Raw genomic sequence first — 17,500 nt, 5'->3', positions numbered from 1 at the left:
TTTCACATCAGTATTTTATCAGCAACATCAATATGTCTGAATCACTTACATACCACCATCAAGATTAGTTGCTCGTATACTTTTCAGGCAAAGATTACATGGACACTTATTTGACATGTGCATTAAGGTCTAATAACATGTGGAAATCTTACAGAATGGACCTTTAAGTGATGGGCAATGGGCATTTCCTGGTTGCTATTTCTGCAGTGTTCCTATTTAGACCAGTATAGATGGATGGAGGGAGGGAGGGAAGGAAGGAAGGCCCTGCTGTCATTGCTTAACACTCATTACTTAACACACACATGAAACTTTAATAACACTCAGATCGGGTGGCAGCGCTCTCTCTCTCGCTCTTTCTCTCTCTGTCTGTCTCCCTCTCTCGCTCTCTTTATTTCTCTCTCTCCCCTCATTACCTTCTCAGATTCTCCCCATTCTCTCGCTTACTTTCCCTCTCATTCCCTCTCTCATTCTATCTCTCATTCTATCTCTCATTCCCTCTAAACTGAATCATGAAAGGTGGAATAGTAAATGTAGGTTTCCCTCTGTCTTTGCCTGTGAGAGGGAGTGCTGCAACTGTTCATACACAATCAGTGTGTTTCATGGTGAAGATCTCTCTCTTAGGGAGAAACAGAGAGAATTGGTATTGAGACATTACCAGCAGGGAGATTTAGACGAGAGGGAGAGAGATAGCAACAGAGAGAGAGAGAGAGAGAGAGAGAGAGAGAGAGCGCAATCAAGTGCTCAGCAGGAATTTCATTTTTCATACTACATACATTACATGCTATTCATATTTCATACAGTTTATTACATACTATTCATACTACATACCGTAGATTACATACTATTTATACTACATACCGTAGATTACATACTATTCATACTGCATACCGTACATTACATACTATTCATATTTCATACAGTTTATTACATACCATTCATACTACATACTGTAGATTACATACTATTCATACTGCATACCGTACATTACATACTATTCATACTACATACAGTACATTACATACTATTCATATTACATACAGTACATTACATACTATTCATACTACATACAGTACATTACATACTATTCATATTACATACATTACATACTATTCATACTACATACATTACATACTATTCATACTACATACAGTACATTACATACTATTCATACTACATACTGTACATTACATACTAATTCATACTACATACAGTACATTACATACTATTCATATTACATACAGTATATTTGTAAGTCGCTCTGGAAAAGAGCGTCTGCTAAATGACGTAAATGTAAATGTACATACATGACATACTATTCATACTACATACAGTACATGACATACTATTCATACTACATACAGTACATTACATACTCTTCATATTACATACAGTACATTACATAGTATTCATACTACATACTACATACAGTAATACATACAGTACATACTATTCATACAGTACATACTATTCATACTGCATACCGTAGATGACATACTATTCATACTGCATACCGTACATTACATACTATTCATACTACATACATTACATACTATTCATACTACATACATTACATACTATTCATACTACATACTGTACATTACATACTATTCATACTACATACAGTACATTACATACTATTCATATTACATACAGTATATTTGTAAGTCGCTCTGGATAAGAGTGTCTGCTAAATGACGTAAATGTAAATGTACATACATGACATACTATTCATACTACATACAGTACATTACATACTATTCATACTACATACATTACATACTATTCATACTACATACAGTACATTACATACTATTCATTTGACATACAGTGCATTACATACTATTCATACTACATACTGTACATTACATACTATTCATACTACATACAGTACATTACATACTATTCATATTACATACAGTATATTACATACTATTGATAATACATAAAGTACATTACATACTATTCATACTACATACATTGCATACTATTCATACTACATACAGTACGTGACATACTATTCTTGACAGAGAGCACATTCACACAGTCTCTAAAGCACACAGACTAACATATTGTATACACTTCACACACACATATGCCCACACTTACACACTAGACTACACACATATACAATTTTCACCTCAATTTCTCAGATTTACCATTATTTACCAAGATTGCATCATTCTTACAGAGATCCCCTGACTTAGATGTTGGTTCATTTAATAAATCTTCTTCAGGATCGGTGGGTCCCCTGCGGGATGGTTGAGCTAACGTAGGCTAATGTGATTAGCATGAGGTTGTAAGTAACAAGAACATTTCCCAGGACATAGACATATCTGATATTGGCAGAAAGCTTAAATTCTTGTTAATCTAACTGCACTGTCCAATTTACAGTAGCTATTACAGTGGAAAAATACCATGCTATTGTTTGAGGAGAGTGCACAGTTTTGAACATGAAAAGTTATTAATAAACACATTTGGCATATTTGTGCAGTCTTGATACAAAATGTTGAACCGAAATGCAATGGTTCATTGGATCAGGATTTGGGTATGCCATTTTAGGAGAAAATTTGAAAAAAAGAGGCCGATCTTAAACTGTCCTTGGGGCATAGTGTGCCTGGGGAATAGTGTGCCTGGGGAATAGTGTGCCTGGGGAATAGTGTGCCTGGGGCATAGTGTGCCTGGGGCATAGTGTGCCTGGGGAATAGTGTGCCTGGGGAATAGTGTGCCTGGGGCATAGTGTGCCTGGGGAATAGTGTGCCTGGGGAATAGTGTGCCTGGGGAATAGTGTGCAAGAACACACAGATACACCTACAGAACTCCTGCTAGGTTTTTAGGGAATGTGTGTTTGACTGCTTTCATCTATCTGTATTATACTGTACATATCTGCATGCTTCAAAGAATAATCTGTTACATAACTTGATTTGTAATGTGATTATAATGTGTTTTGATGTGTAATGTGATTATATAATGTGTCTTGATTTGTAATGTGATTATAATGTGCCTTGATTTGTAATGTGATTATAATGTGCCTTGATTTGTAATGTGATTATAATGTGTTTTGTCTGAATTAGATGTGATTATAACATGTGTTGTGCAGAGTATGACACAACGTTTTGAAGCTCTGAATCTGTACTTTACATAAAAAGTCTGCCAACAACAGTAGATCAACGAATCAGATGTGGAGCCTTATTTCAGATGATTGGTTGCATGTACAGTAGAATATCCATACTGTAGTGTGGCTCTGGGGTGACGTTTCCCTTAGGTACAGATCTATAATCAGCTTCTCCTCCTCCAAGCCTGACCTTAACCATTACTGGGGAAAATGCAAAACTGACTCAAGATCAGCATCTAGGGGCAACTTCACCCTACTCCACTGTATGCGTATCATGTGTATAACGTGTGTGTGTGTGTGTGTGTGTGTGTGTGTGTGTGTGTGTGTGTGTGTGTGTGTGTGTGTGGGTGTGTGTGTGTGTGGGTGGGTGGGTGGGTGGGTGGGTGTGTGTGTGGGTGGGTGTGTGTGTGTGGGTGGGGGTGTGTGTGTGTGTGTGTTTGTGTGTGTGTGTGTGTGTGTGGGTGGGTGGGTGGGTGGGTGGGTGGGTGTGTGGGTGTGTCTGTCTACTGCAGCATCGTTGTTCTGGTGCCTGCTGGAAATTGTCCCCATTAAGAATGAGAAGGGAGACGTGGTGCTCTTCCTGGCTTCATATAAAGACATCACAGACACCAAGGCCAAGGCCATGCCAGAGGACAGGCGAGAAGGTCAGTGTGTGTGTGTAGGTGTGTGCGCACATGCATGCTTGGTGCTTGCGCGTGTGTGTGTGTGTGTGTATCTGCAGTCAATAATGTTTTTGCTCATTCCTCATCTCCTCCCCTCATGGCTCGATGTCTAATTACTTTCATTACTGTACATTACAACAAAACAACAAACAAAAACATGGTTTATTTTTATTCACGTAATGATGTACTTTTTACACAAAGAAAAAGCCTGATGCTGCACATGCTTTTAGGAGAGATAAAAGCGGGGAGTAATGACTGGATTGTACATGTTATTCTATATTGCATCTGCATGTTCATTCTTCAACAATTAGCATTGTAAAGTATCAGTATTGGTACTGAGATAACAGAAAGCACAGCTCTGCAGAAGTGTGTGTTTTTGTCAATCCAGGCAAGGGAAACCCATTTTAACACACACATTCGCACGCACACATGCAAGCGTACACACCCACGCACACACACACACACGCACGCACGCACACACACACACACACATTGTGTGCCGAACAGGGGTCCCCAATCTCCCTGTCAACAACCCCTCCTTCCCTCCCTCCCTCCCTCCCTCTCTTGCTCCCTTGTTCCCACCTTCGCTCCCTTTGCATTTGTCTCTCTTTCCCCATCTCTCCCTACCTACCTCTCTATCCCTCTCCCCCTCCCCATCTCTCCCTACCTACCTCTCTATCCCTCTCCCCCTCCCCATCTCTCCCTACCTACCTCTCTGTCCCTCTCCCCCTCCCCATCTCTCCCTACCTACCTCTCTATCCCTCTCCCCTCCCATCTCTCCCTACCTACCTCTCTGTCCCTCTCCCCCTCCCCATCTCTCCCTACCTACCTCTCTATCCCTCTCCCCCTCCCCATCTCTCCCTACCTACCTCTCTGTCCCTCTCCCCCTCCCCATCTCTCCCTACCTACCTCTCTGTCCCTCTCCCCCTCCCCATCTCTCCCTACCTACCTCTCTGTCCCTCTCCCCCTCCCATCTCTCCCTACCTACCTCTCTGTCCCTCTCCCCCTCCCCATCTCTCCCTACCTACCTCTGTCCCTCTCCCCCTCCCCATCTCTCCCTACCTACCTCTCTGTCCCTCTCCCCCTCCCCATCTCTCCCTACCTACCTCTCTGTCCCTCTCCCCCTCCCCATCTCTCCCTACCTACCTCTTTGTCCCTCCCTCCCTCACTACCTACCTACCTACCTACCTACCTCTCTGTCCCTCCCTTCCTCGTCATCTCTCTCTACCTACCTCTCTGTCCCTCCCTCCCTGCCTCCCAATCTCTCCCTACATACCTCTCTGTCCCTCCTTCTCTACCCATCTCTCCCTACCTACCTTTGTGTCCCTCCCTCCCTCCCCATCTCTCCCTACCTACCTCTCTGTCCCTCCCTCCCTCCCCATCTCTCCCTACCTACCTTTGTGTCCCTCCCTCCCTCTCCATCTCTCCCTGCCTACCTCTCTGTCCCTCCCTCCCCATCTCTCCCTACCTACCTCTCTGTCCCTCCCTCCCTCCCCATCTCTCCCTACCTACCTTTGTGTCCCTCCCTCCCTCTCCATCTCTCCCTGCCTACCTCTCTGTCCCTCCCTCCCCATCTCTCCCTACCTACCTCTCTGTCCCTCCCTCCCTCCCCATCTCTCCCTACCTACCTCTCTGTCCCTCCCTCCCCATCTCTTCCTACCTACCTCTTATTCCGTGATCGGGAGTCCCATAGGGCGGCGCACAATTGGCCCAGCGTCGTCCGAGTTAGGGGAGGGTTAGGCCGTCATTGTAAAATAAGAATTTCTTCTTAACTGCCTTTCCTACTTAAATAAAGGTTAAATCAAATAAAAGATCATCAAGGTCCTCAGCCACGGCCTGTTTACCCTGCTACCATTTAGAAGGCGGAGACAATACAAGTGCATTAAATCTGGGACCGAGACTGATAAACAGCTTCTATCACCAGGCCATCAGACTGTTAAACGGCCATCACTAGCCAACTTCTTCCCAATACCCTGTGCTGAACCTTAGAGATTGTCACTAGCCGGGAATTAACCCAGTACTCTACCCTGAACCTTAGAGATTGTCACTAGCCGGCTAGAACCCAGTACTCTACCCTGCACTTTAGAGATTGTCGCTAGCCGGCTAGCACCCAGTACTCTACCCTGCACCTTTGAGATTGTCACTAGCCGGCTAGCACCCAGTACTCTACCCTGCACCTTAGAGATTGTCACAAGCCGGCTAGCACCCAGTACTCTACCCTGAACCTTAGAGATTGTCACTAGCCGGCTAGCACCCAGTACTCTACCCTGCACCTTAGAGATTGTCACTAGCCGGCAAGCATCCAGTACTCTACCCTGCACCTTAGAAATTGTCACTAGCCGGCTAGCACCCAGTATTCTACCCTGCACCTTAGAGATTGTCACTAGCCGGCTAGCACCCAGTACTCTACCCTGCACCTTAGAGATTGTCACTAGCCGGCTAGCACCCAGTACTCTACCCTGCACCTTAGAGATTGTCATTAGCCGGCAAGCATCCAGTACTCTACCCTGCACCTTAGAAATTGTCACTAGCCGGCTAGCACCCAGTACTCTACCCTGAACCTTAGAGATTGTCACTAGCCGGCTAGCACCCAGTACTCTACCATGCACCTTAGAGATTGTCACTAGCCGGCTAGCACCCAGTACTCTACCCTGCACCTTAGAGATTGTCACTAGCCGGCTAGCACCCAGTACTCTACCCTGCACCTTAGAGATTGTCACTAGCCGGCTAGCACCCAGTACTCTACCCTGCACCTTAGAGATTGTCACTAGCCGGCTAGCACCCAGTACTCTACCCTGCACCTTAGAGATTGTCACTAGCCGGCTAGCACCCAGTACTCTACCCTGCACCTTAGAGATTGTCACTAGCCGGCTAGCACCCAGTACTCTACCCTGCACCTTAGAGATTGTCACTAGCCGGCTAGGCACCCAGTACTCTACCCTGCACCTTAGAGATTGTCACAAGCCGGCTAGCACCCAGTACTCTACCCTGCACCTTAGAGATTGTCACTAGCCGGCTAGCACCCAGTACTCTACCCTGCACCTTAGAGATTGTCACTAGCCGGCTAGCACCCAGTACTCTACCCTGCACCTTAGAGATTGTCACTAGCCGGCTAGCACCCAGTACTCTACCCTGCACCTTAGAGATTGTCACTAGCCGGCTAGCACCCAGTACTCTACCCTGCACCTTAGAGATTGTCACTAGCCGGCTAGCACCCAGTACTCTACCCTGCACCTAAGAGACTGCTGCCCTATTTACAAAGAGTCATTGAACACTGGTCACTTTTATAATGTTTACATGCTGTTTTACCCACTTCATATGTAGAGTGCATTTGGAAAGTATTCAGACCCCTTCCCCTTTTCCATATTTTGTTACATTACAGCCTTATTCTAAAATTGATTACATAATTGTTTCCCTTCATCAATCTACACACAATACCCCATAATGACAAAGTGAAAATGTTTTTTTTTAAATGTTTGCAAATTTATTAAAAACAAAATACAGAAATACCTTATTTACAAATGTTTTCAGACCCTTTGCTATGAGACACAAAATTGAACATCCTGTTTCCATTGATCATCCTTGAGTTGTATCTAACACTTCATTGGAGTCCACCTGTGGTAAATTCAATTGATTGGACATGATTTGGAAAGTCACACACCTGTCTATATAAGGTCCCACAGTTGATAGTGCATGTCAGAGCAAAACTCTGAGACAGGATTGTGTCAAGGCACAGATCTGTGGAAGGGTACCAACAAATATCTGCAACATTGAAGGTCCCCAAGAACACAGTGGCCTCCATCATTCTTAAATGGAAGAAGTTTGGAACCACCAAGACTCTTCCTAGAGCTGGCCGCCTGGCCAAACTGAGCAATCGGGGGAGAAGGGCCTTGGTGAAGAAGGTGACCAAGAACCCAATGGTCACTCTGACAGAGCTCCAGAGTTCCTCTGTGGAGATGGGAGAACCTTCCAGAAGGACAACCATCTCTGCAGCACTCCACCAATCATCACCTTTATGGTAGAGTGGCCTGATGGAAGCCACTCCTCAGTGCAAGGCACATGTCAGCCCTCTTGGAGTTTGCTAAAAGGCACCTAAAGGACTCTCAGACCAGGAGAAACAAGATTCTCTGGTCTGATGAACCCAAGTATGAACTCTTTGGCCTGAATGCCAAGCATCACATCTGGAGGAAACCTGGCACCATCCCTATGGTGAAACATGGTGGTGGCAGCATCATGCTGTGGGGATGTTTTTCAGCGGCAGGGACTGGGAGACTAGTCAGGATCGAGGGAAAGATGAGCGGAGCAAAGTACAGAGAGATCCTTGATGAAAACCTGCACCAGAGCGCTCACAACCTCAGACTGGGGTGAAGGTTCACCTTCCAACAGGACAACGACCTTAAGCAGACATCCAAGACAACGCAGAAGTGGCTTCGGAACAAGTCTCTGAATGTCTGAATGCCCAGCCAGAGCCCGGACTTGAACCTGATCAAACATCTCTGGGGAGACCTGAAAATCGCTGTGCAGCGACGCTCCCCATCCAACCTGACAGAGCTTGAGAGGATCTGCAGAGAAGAATGGGAAAAACAGGTGTGCCAAGCTTGTAGCGTCATACCCAATAAGACTCGATGCTGTAATCGCTACTTCAACAAAGTACTGAGTGAAGGGTCTGAATACTTATGTAAATGTAATATTTCAGGGAGGGTTAGGGTGGGTGGCTCTGGTGAAGGACGAAGAACCTTCTCATCCCGCTAATCCTCCAGCAGAGGAGGCGGCTCCGGTTTGGGGCATAGCCCCCGCTCTGCCCGCTGATCCCTCCGCTTTTGTGTCACCGGAACCTGGATCGTCGCCGAAGGACCCGAACCGTGGATCATCACCGGAGGTTCTGGACTGCATACCGCCGCTGGAGGTTCTGGACTGCAGACCTCCGCTGGAGACTCTGGACTGCAGACCGCCGCTGGAGACTCTGGACTGCAGACCGCCGCTGGAGACTCTGGACTGCAGACCGCCGCTGGAGGTTCCGGACTGCAGACCTTTGCTGAAGACTCCGGACTGCAGACCGTCGCTGAAGACTCCGGACTGCAGACCGCCGCTGGAGACTCCGGACTGCAGACCGCCGCTGGATACTCCGGACTGCAGACCGTCGCTGAAGACTCCGGACTGCAGACCGTCGCTGAAGACTCCGGACTGGAGGACGTCGCTGGAGGCTCCGGACTGGAGGACGTGCTGGAGGCTCCGGACTGTGGGCCCTCTCAGGAGGTTCCGGACTGTGGGCCCTCTCAGGAGGTTCCGGACTGTGGGCCCTCTCAGGAGGTTCCGGACTGTGGGCCCTCTCAGGAGGTTCCGGACTGTGGGCCCTCTCAGCAGGTTCCGGACTGTGGGCCGTCTCAGGAGGTTCCGGACTGTGGGCCCTCTCAGGAGGTTCCGGACAGTGGGCCTTTCCGGACTGTGGGCCTTCTCAGGAGGTTCCGGACTGTGGGCCCTCTCAGGAGGTTCCGGACTGTGGGCCGTCTCGGGAGGTTCCGGACTGTGGGTCGTCTCAGGAGGTTCCGGACTGTGGGCCGTCTCAGGAGGTTCCGGACTGTAAAACGTCTCAGGAGGTTCCGGACTGTGGAACTGTCGCCGGAAGCTCTTGACTGGGAACTGTCGCCGGAAGCTCTGGACTGGGAACTGTCGCCGGAAGCTCTGGACTGGGAATGCGCACTGGAGGCCTGATGCGTGGGGCTGGCACAGGTGGCCCCAGACTGGTGACACGCACTTCAGGGCGAGTGCGAGGAGCCGGGACAGGATATACTGGACCGTGGAGGCGCACTGGAGGTCTGGAGCGTATGGCTGGCACAACCGGTCCTGGCTGGATGCTCAGTTTAGCCCGGCAAGTGCGGGGCGCTGGCACTGGACGAACTGGGCTGTGAAGGCGTACTGGCAACAGTGCGTAGAGCTGGCGCAGGATATCCTGGACCGAGGAGGCGTACTGGAGACCAGGAGCGCTGAGCCGGCACAATCCGTCCTGGCTGAATGCCCACTCTAGCATGGCAAATGCGGGGCGCAGGCACAGATCGCACCGGGCTATGAATGCGCACTGGTGATATAGTGCGCATCACAGCATAACTCGGTGCCTGACTGGTTACATGCTTCCTACGGTAAGCACGGGGAGTTGGCTCAGGTCTACAACCTGACTCCGTCAATCTCCCCGTGTGCCCCCCCCCCCCCCCAATTTTTGGGGGGAGCTGTCTCTCGGGCTTCCGTCGTTGCCAAGCTAGTTCCTCGTATTGTTGCCGTTCCTCTCTCGCTATCTCCGCCTTCTTCCATGGCAGGGTCTTGTCCCCTGCCATTACCTCCTCCCAGGTCCAGGATGTCCTCCACTCTCTTCTCTCCCGGGCCCAGGATCCCTGCTCCTCCTGGGCACGCTGCTTGGTCCTTTGGTGGTGGGAGATTCTGTCACGTAGTTCGTCGGAAGGAGCGGACCAAAGTGCTGCGTGTGTATCGTTCCACATATTTTATTGAACTGTGAAACTATTCAAGATACACAAATAAACTAAAGAACAAAAACAACAAACCGTGACGAAGAGGTGCAACAGACACTAATTCAAAAACAATCTCCCACAAACCCAGGTGGGAAAAACAACTACTTATGTATGATCTCCAATTAGAGACAACGATGACCAGCTGCCTCTAATTGGAGATCATCCCCAAAAACAACAACATAGAAATACAAAAACTGGAACATAACAACATAGAAAATCTAAACTAAAAAAAAACCCTGTCACGCCCTGACCTACTCTACCATAGAAAATAACAGCTTTCTATGGTCAGGACGTGATAATTAATGTATGGATTATGTGTGTATTGTTATTATATTACTATATATTAATGTATGGATTATGTGTGTATTGTTATTATATTACTATATATTAATGTATGGATTATGTGTGTATTGTTATTATGTTACTAGATATTAATGTATGGATTATGTGTGTATTGTTATTATGTTACTAGATATTAATGTATGGATTATGTGTGTATTGTTATTATGTTACTAGATATTAATGTATGGATTATGTGTGTATTGTTATTATATTACTAGATATTAATGTATGGATTATGTGTGTATTGTTATTATATTACTAGATATTAATGTATGGATTATGTGTGTATTGTTATTATGTTACTAGATATTAATGTATGGATTATGTGTGTATTGTTATTATGTTACTAGATATTAATGTATGGATTATGTGTGTATTGTTATTATATTACTAGATATTGCTGCATTGCTAGAGCTAGAAACATAAGCATTTCACTGCACTTACGATAACATCTGCAAATCTGTGTACAAACTGTGATCTGATTTTATACGTATTCATTGTCACTGTAACCAGTGTTGGATATTAAACATTTCATCCAAACATAATGATTTCCTCCTATTTCTTTCCTCAGTTTTCTATGAGATTTCCTAGGGGGCCATGTGGTTTGATTGTACAATAATACTGTGTGTGTGTGTGTGTGTGTGTGTGTGTGTGTGTGTGTGTGTGTGTGTGTGTGTGTGTGTGTGTGTGTGTAGAGTGCCGACGAGGGCGGGTGAAGACTGGTTCCTCATTCAGCTCTACTCGTCTGCGGAGCAGTACTGTACTCTACCACATCTCTGATCACCTCCACAGCAAAGGCAACAAGAAGAGGAAGAAGAGCAAGATCAAACTCAACAAGGTAAAACACACTAAATTACTCACCCTAACAACCAACACTACACACCATAACAACCAACAATACTCACCATAACAACCAACACTACACACCCTAACAACCAACACTACACACCATAACAACCAACAATACTCACCATAATAACCAACACTACACACCATAATAACCAACACTACACACCATAATAACCAACATTACACACCCTAACAACCAACACTACACACCATAACAACCAACAATACTCACCATAATAACCAACACTACACACCATAATAACCAACACTACACACCATAATAACCAACATTACACACCCTAACAACCAACACTACACACCATAACAACCAACAATACTCACCATAATAACCAACACTACACACCATAATAACCAACACTACACACCATAATAACCAACATTACACACCCTAACAACCAACACTACACACCATAACAACCAACAATACTCACCATAATAACCAACACTACACACCATAATAACCAACACTACACACCATAATAACCAACATTACACACCCTAACAACCAACACTACACACCATAACAACCAACATTACACACCCTAACAACCAACACTACACACCATAATAACCAACATTACACACCATAATAACCAACACTACACACCCTAACAAACATTACACACCATAACAACCAACAATACTCACCATAATAACCAACACTACACACCATAATAACCAACACTACACACCATAATAACCAACATTACACACCATAATAACCAACACTACACACCCTAACAAACATTACACACCATAACAACAAACATTACTCACCCGAACAACCAACACTACACACCATAACAACCAACAATACTCACCATAATAACCAACACTACACACCATAATAACCAACACTACACACCATAATAACCAACATTACACACCATAATAACCAACACTACACACCCTAACAAACATTACACACCATAACAACAAACATTACTCACCCGAACAACCAACACTACACACCATAACAACCAACATTACACACCATAATAACCAACACTACACACCCTAACAACCAACAATACTCACCATAATAACCAACACTACACACCATAATAACCAACACTACACACCATAATAACCAACATTACACACCATAATAACCAACACTACACACCCTAATAAACATTACACACCATAACAACAAACATTACTCACCCGAACAACCAACACTACACACCATAACAACCAACATTACACACCATAATAACCAACACTACACACCCTAACAAACATTACACACCATAACAACAATCATTACTCACCCGAACAACCAACACTACACACCCTAACAACCAACACTACACACCATAATAACCAACACTACACACCCTAACAAACATTACACACCATAACAACCAACATTACACACCATAACAACAAACATTACACACCATAATAACCAACACTACACACCCTAACAAACATTACACACCATAACAACAAACATTACTCACCCTAACAACCAACACTACACACCATAACAATCAACACTTCTCACCATAACAACCAACAATACTCACCCTAACAACCAACACTACACACCATAACAACCAACACTACACACCCTAACAACAAACATTACACACCATAACAACAAACATTACTCACTCTAACAACCAACACTACACACCATAACAATCAACACTTCTCACCATAACAACCAACAATACTCACCCTAACAACCAACACTACACACCCTACCAACCAACACTACACACCCTAACAACAAACATTACACACCATAACAACAAACATTACTCACTAACAACCAACACTACACACCCTAACAACAAACTCTACACACCCTAACAACAAACTCTACACACCCTAACAACAAACAAATAACAGCGATGAGAGCACCTGCCACATGCCACTACTCAAATCATAGCAACAATGTTATAGGGGATGGTCCTATCCGTTTTTTCTACCAGGGAGTTTTAGTGTGACCTGTGTGGTCCAGTGGTTATTGCTGCTGACCCTGACACACATGTATGCCAGAGTTGACATGGGTTTGAAACCTGCCCACTCCCCCTCCCCGTCTTTTAACAGTGTACTATCTCTTCATAAAGATAAAAAAAGAAGTGGGGGACTGTCCCAACTGAAATACATATATACATCTTGAATATATACATCTTGGATACCTTTCTAATCTGTTTTCTTGATACCAACTCCTCCAACCCTCCACCCCCCTTCACACAGAAGCATATCAGTGTTCTTTGACTCTGACTACTTCAACAAAATTATTACTGAACCCTCATCCCCCATCCCCTGTCCTTTCATCCAGTCAGAATGTGTTCCCCTTTCATCCAATCAGAATGTATTCCCCTCTCCTTTCACCCAATCAGAATGTTCCCCGCTCTTTTCATCCAATCAGAATGTTCCCCTGTCCTTTCATCCAATCAGAATGTTCCCCTGTCCTTTCATCCCATCAGAATGTATTCCCCTCTCCTTTCACCCAATCAGAATGTTCCCCGCTCTTTTCATCCAATCAGAATGTTCCCCTGTCCTTTCATCCAATCAGAATGTTCCCCTTTTCCTTTCATCCCATCAGAATGTGTTCCCCTTTTCCTTTCATCCCATCAGAATGTGTTCCCCTTTTCCTTTCATTCAATCAGAATGTGTTCCACTCTCCTTTCACCCAATCAGAATGTGTTCGGGGACCCCCCTGCTCTGCCGGAGTACAAGGTTGCGGACGCCAAGAAGTCCAAGTTCATCCTGCTTCACTTCAGCACCTTCAAGGCAGGCTGGGATTGGCTAATCCTGCTGGCCACCTTCTACGTTGCCGTGACAGTGCCCTACAATGTCTGCTTCATCGGTGACGATGACCTCACCAGGAGCACTTCAGTCAGCGACGTTGCCGTGGAGATACTCTTTATTATAGGTATAGGGGAGGGTCATATGTGTGTGGGAGAGGGGTTTGGGGTTGGGTGGAGTGGGGTCAGAGTTTGGGGTTAGGGTTAGGGTTAGGGTTTGGTTAGGGTTTTGCCTAGTGACTCATCCTGAGTTGAATTCCGCTGCTCTATCGATCGCTTCATACATCAGTCTGAATATAACATTCTAGAAGTTGTTTGTGCTGACATCAAAATTACGTGATTCAAGATTTGTGTAGGTCGGCTCTGGTCCAATCTAGAAAAAAGAAACGCACACCTATAAAGGCGAGGTGCTGGCTAGCGGAGCAGAACACTAGAAAATAAAGGAAAGCCTGATGAAGACAGCTTAGCTGTCGAAACGTTGGTTATTAAAATTTTTGCATCTGAGCTCTTAGAGTGTGCGGCTTTCCTTTATTTTCTACGGCTCTGGTCCAACCCATCGGTTTCTGTGACCAGTCAGAACAATTTGAATGTATTCACATACAAGAAGTCATCGGGGAAAAGATCAAATCCCTTGGAGAAGAAACGTTAGTGGGCGTGGCGTATGGCCGGAACGATGTGGATAGGTAGCCAGGCCAGTTAGGGTTACAGACAGTGTTAGGGTTATGGACAGAGTTAGGGTTACAGACAGTGTTAGGGTTACAGACAGTGTTAGGGTTATGGACAGAGTTAGGGTTACAGACAGTGTTAGGGTTACAGACAGTGTTAGGGTTAGAGAGAGAGTTAGGGTTAGAGACAGTGTTAGGGTTAGAGACAGAGTTAGGGTTAGAGACAGTGTTAGGGTTAGAGACAGAGTTAGGGTTAGAGACAGTGTTAGGGTTAGAGACAGAGTTAGGGTTAGAGACAGTGTTAGGGTTAGAGACAGAGTTAGGGTTAGAGACAGTGTTAGGGTTAGAGAGAGAGTTAGGGTTAGAGAGAGAGTTAGAGACTTAGAGACAGTGTTAGGGACAGTGTTAGGGTTACAGACAGAGTTAGAGACTTAGAGACAGTGTTAGAGACAGTGTTAGGGTTACAGACAGAGTTAGAGACTTAGAGACAGTGTTAGGGACAGTGTTAGGGTTATGGACAGTGTTAGGGTTAGAGAGAGAGTTAGAGACTTAGAGACAGTGTTAGGGACAGTGTTAGGGTTACAGACAGTGTTAGGGTTAGAGAGAGAGTTAGAGACTTAGAGACAGTGTTAGGGTTAGGGACAGTGTTAGGGTTATGGACAGTGTTAGGGTTAGAGACAGTGTTAGGGTTAGAGACAGTGTTAGGGTCAGGGTTATGGACAGGGACAGTGTTAGAGACTTAGAGACAGTGTTAGGGACAGTTTTAGAGATAGTGTTCGTTTTTTAAAATGTTTTAGTCATTTAGCAGACGCTCTTATCCAGAGCAACTTACAGTAGTGAATGCATACATTTCATTAAAAAAAATGTATATATTTTTTTTGTACTGGCCCCCCGTGGGAATCGAACCCACAACCCTGGCGTTGCGCACACCATGCTGGCGTTGCGCACACCATGCTGGCGTTGCGCACACCATGCTGGCGTTGCGCACACCATGCTGGCGTTGCGCACACCATGCTGGCGTTGCAAACACCATGCTGGCGTTGCACACACCATGCTCTACCAACTGAGCCACAGGGAAGGCCTATGGACAGTGTTAGGGTTATGGACAGTGTTAGGGTTATGGACAGTGTTAGGGTTATGGACAGGTGTTAGGGTTATGGACAGGTGTTAGGGTTATGGACAGGTGTTAGGGTTATGGACAGTGTTAGGGTTATGGACAGGTGTTAGGGTTATGGACAGGTGTTAGGGTTATGGACAGGGTTAGGGTTATGGACAGTGTTAGGGTTAGGGACAGTGTTAGGGACAGTGTTAGGGTTATGGACAGTGTTAGAGTCAGGGTTAGGGTTATGGACAGTGTTAGGGTCAGGGTTAGGGTTAGGGACAGTGTTAGGATCAGTGTTAGGGATAGGGTTAGGGTTAGAGACAGTGTTAGGGTCAGGGTTAGGGTCAGGGTTAGGGTTAGGGACAGTGTTAGGGTCAGTGTTAGGGTTATGGACAGTGTTAGGATCAGTGTTAGGGTCAGTGTTAGGGTTAGGGACAGTGTTAGGGTCAGTGTTAGGGTCAGGGTTAGGGTTAGGGACAGTGTTAGGGTCAGTGTTAGGGTTATGGACAGTGTTAGGATCAGTGTTAGGGTCAGTGTTAGGGTTAGGGACAGTGTTAGGGTTAGGGACAGTGTTAGGGTCAGTGTTAGGGTTATGGACAGTGTTAGGGTCAGGGTTAGGGTTATGGACAGGGTTAGGGTCAGGGTTAGGGTTATGGACAGTGTTAGGATCAGTGTTAGGGTCAGTGTTAGGGTTAGGGACAGTGTTAGGGTCAGGGTTAGGGTTAGGGACAGTGTTAGGGTCAGTGTTAGGGTCAGGGTTAGGGTTAGGGACAGTGTTAGGGTCAGTATTAGGGTCAGGGTTAGGGTTAGGGACAGTGTTAGGGTCAGTGTTAGGGTTATGGACAGTGTTAGGGTCAGGGTTAGGGTTATGGACAGTGTTAGGGTCAGGGTTAGGGTTATGGACAGTGTTAGGGACAGTGTTAGGGTTATGGACAGTGTTAGGATCAGTGTTAGGGTTATGGACAGTGTTAGGGTTATGGACAGTGTTAGGGTTATGGACAGTGTTAGGGTCAGGGTTAGGGTTATGGGTCAGGGTTAGGGTTATGGACAGTGTTAGGGTTATGGACAGTGTTAGGGTCAGGGTTAGGGTTAGGGACAGTGTTAGGGTCAGTGTTACGGTCAGGGTTAGGGTTAGGGACAGTGTTAGGGTCAGGGTTAGGGTTAGGGACAGTGTTACGGTCAGTGTTACGGTCAGGGTTAGGGTTAGGGACAGTGTTAGGGTCAGGGTTAGGGTTATGGACAGTGTTAGGGTCAGGGTTAGGGTTAGGGACAGTGTTAGGGTCAGGGTTAGGGTTAGGGACAGGGTTAGGGTCAGGGTTAGGGTTATGGACAGTGTTAGGGTTATGGACAGTGTTAGGGTCAGGGTTAGGGTTATGGGTCAGGGTTAGGGTTATGGACAGTGTTAGGGTTAGGGACAGTGTTAGGGTCAGGGTTAGGGTTAGGGACAGTATTAGGGTCAGT

The 17,500-nt window shown here is 45.7% G+C and overlaps 1 protein-coding gene across 1 annotated transcript in view; it reads left to right on the top strand.

The window, feature by feature from the left end:
- LOC115187317 (potassium voltage-gated channel subfamily H member 8-like) overlaps positions 1–17,500 on the top strand; it is a 36,553-nt gene that overhangs the window by 17,795 nt on the left and 1,258 nt on the right. The window contains exons 3-5 of the mRNA XM_029746385.1: positions 3,625–3,756; positions 11,333–11,475; positions 14,166–14,400. Of these exons, the coding sequence (XP_029602245.1) occupies positions 3,625–3,756; positions 11,333–11,475; positions 14,166–14,400 (510 nt within the window). The remainder of the gene's footprint in view (positions 1–3,624; positions 3,757–11,332; positions 11,476–14,165; positions 14,401–17,500) is intronic.

The sequence above is a fragment of the Salmo trutta genome, unplaced genomic scaffold, assembly GCF_901001165.1.
Source record: "Salmo trutta unplaced genomic scaffold, fSalTru1.1, whole genome shotgun sequence".
NCBI lineage: Eukaryota > Metazoa > Chordata > Actinopteri > Salmoniformes > Salmonidae > Salmo > Salmo trutta.
This window is presented reverse-complemented; position numbering and strand designations above follow the sequence as displayed.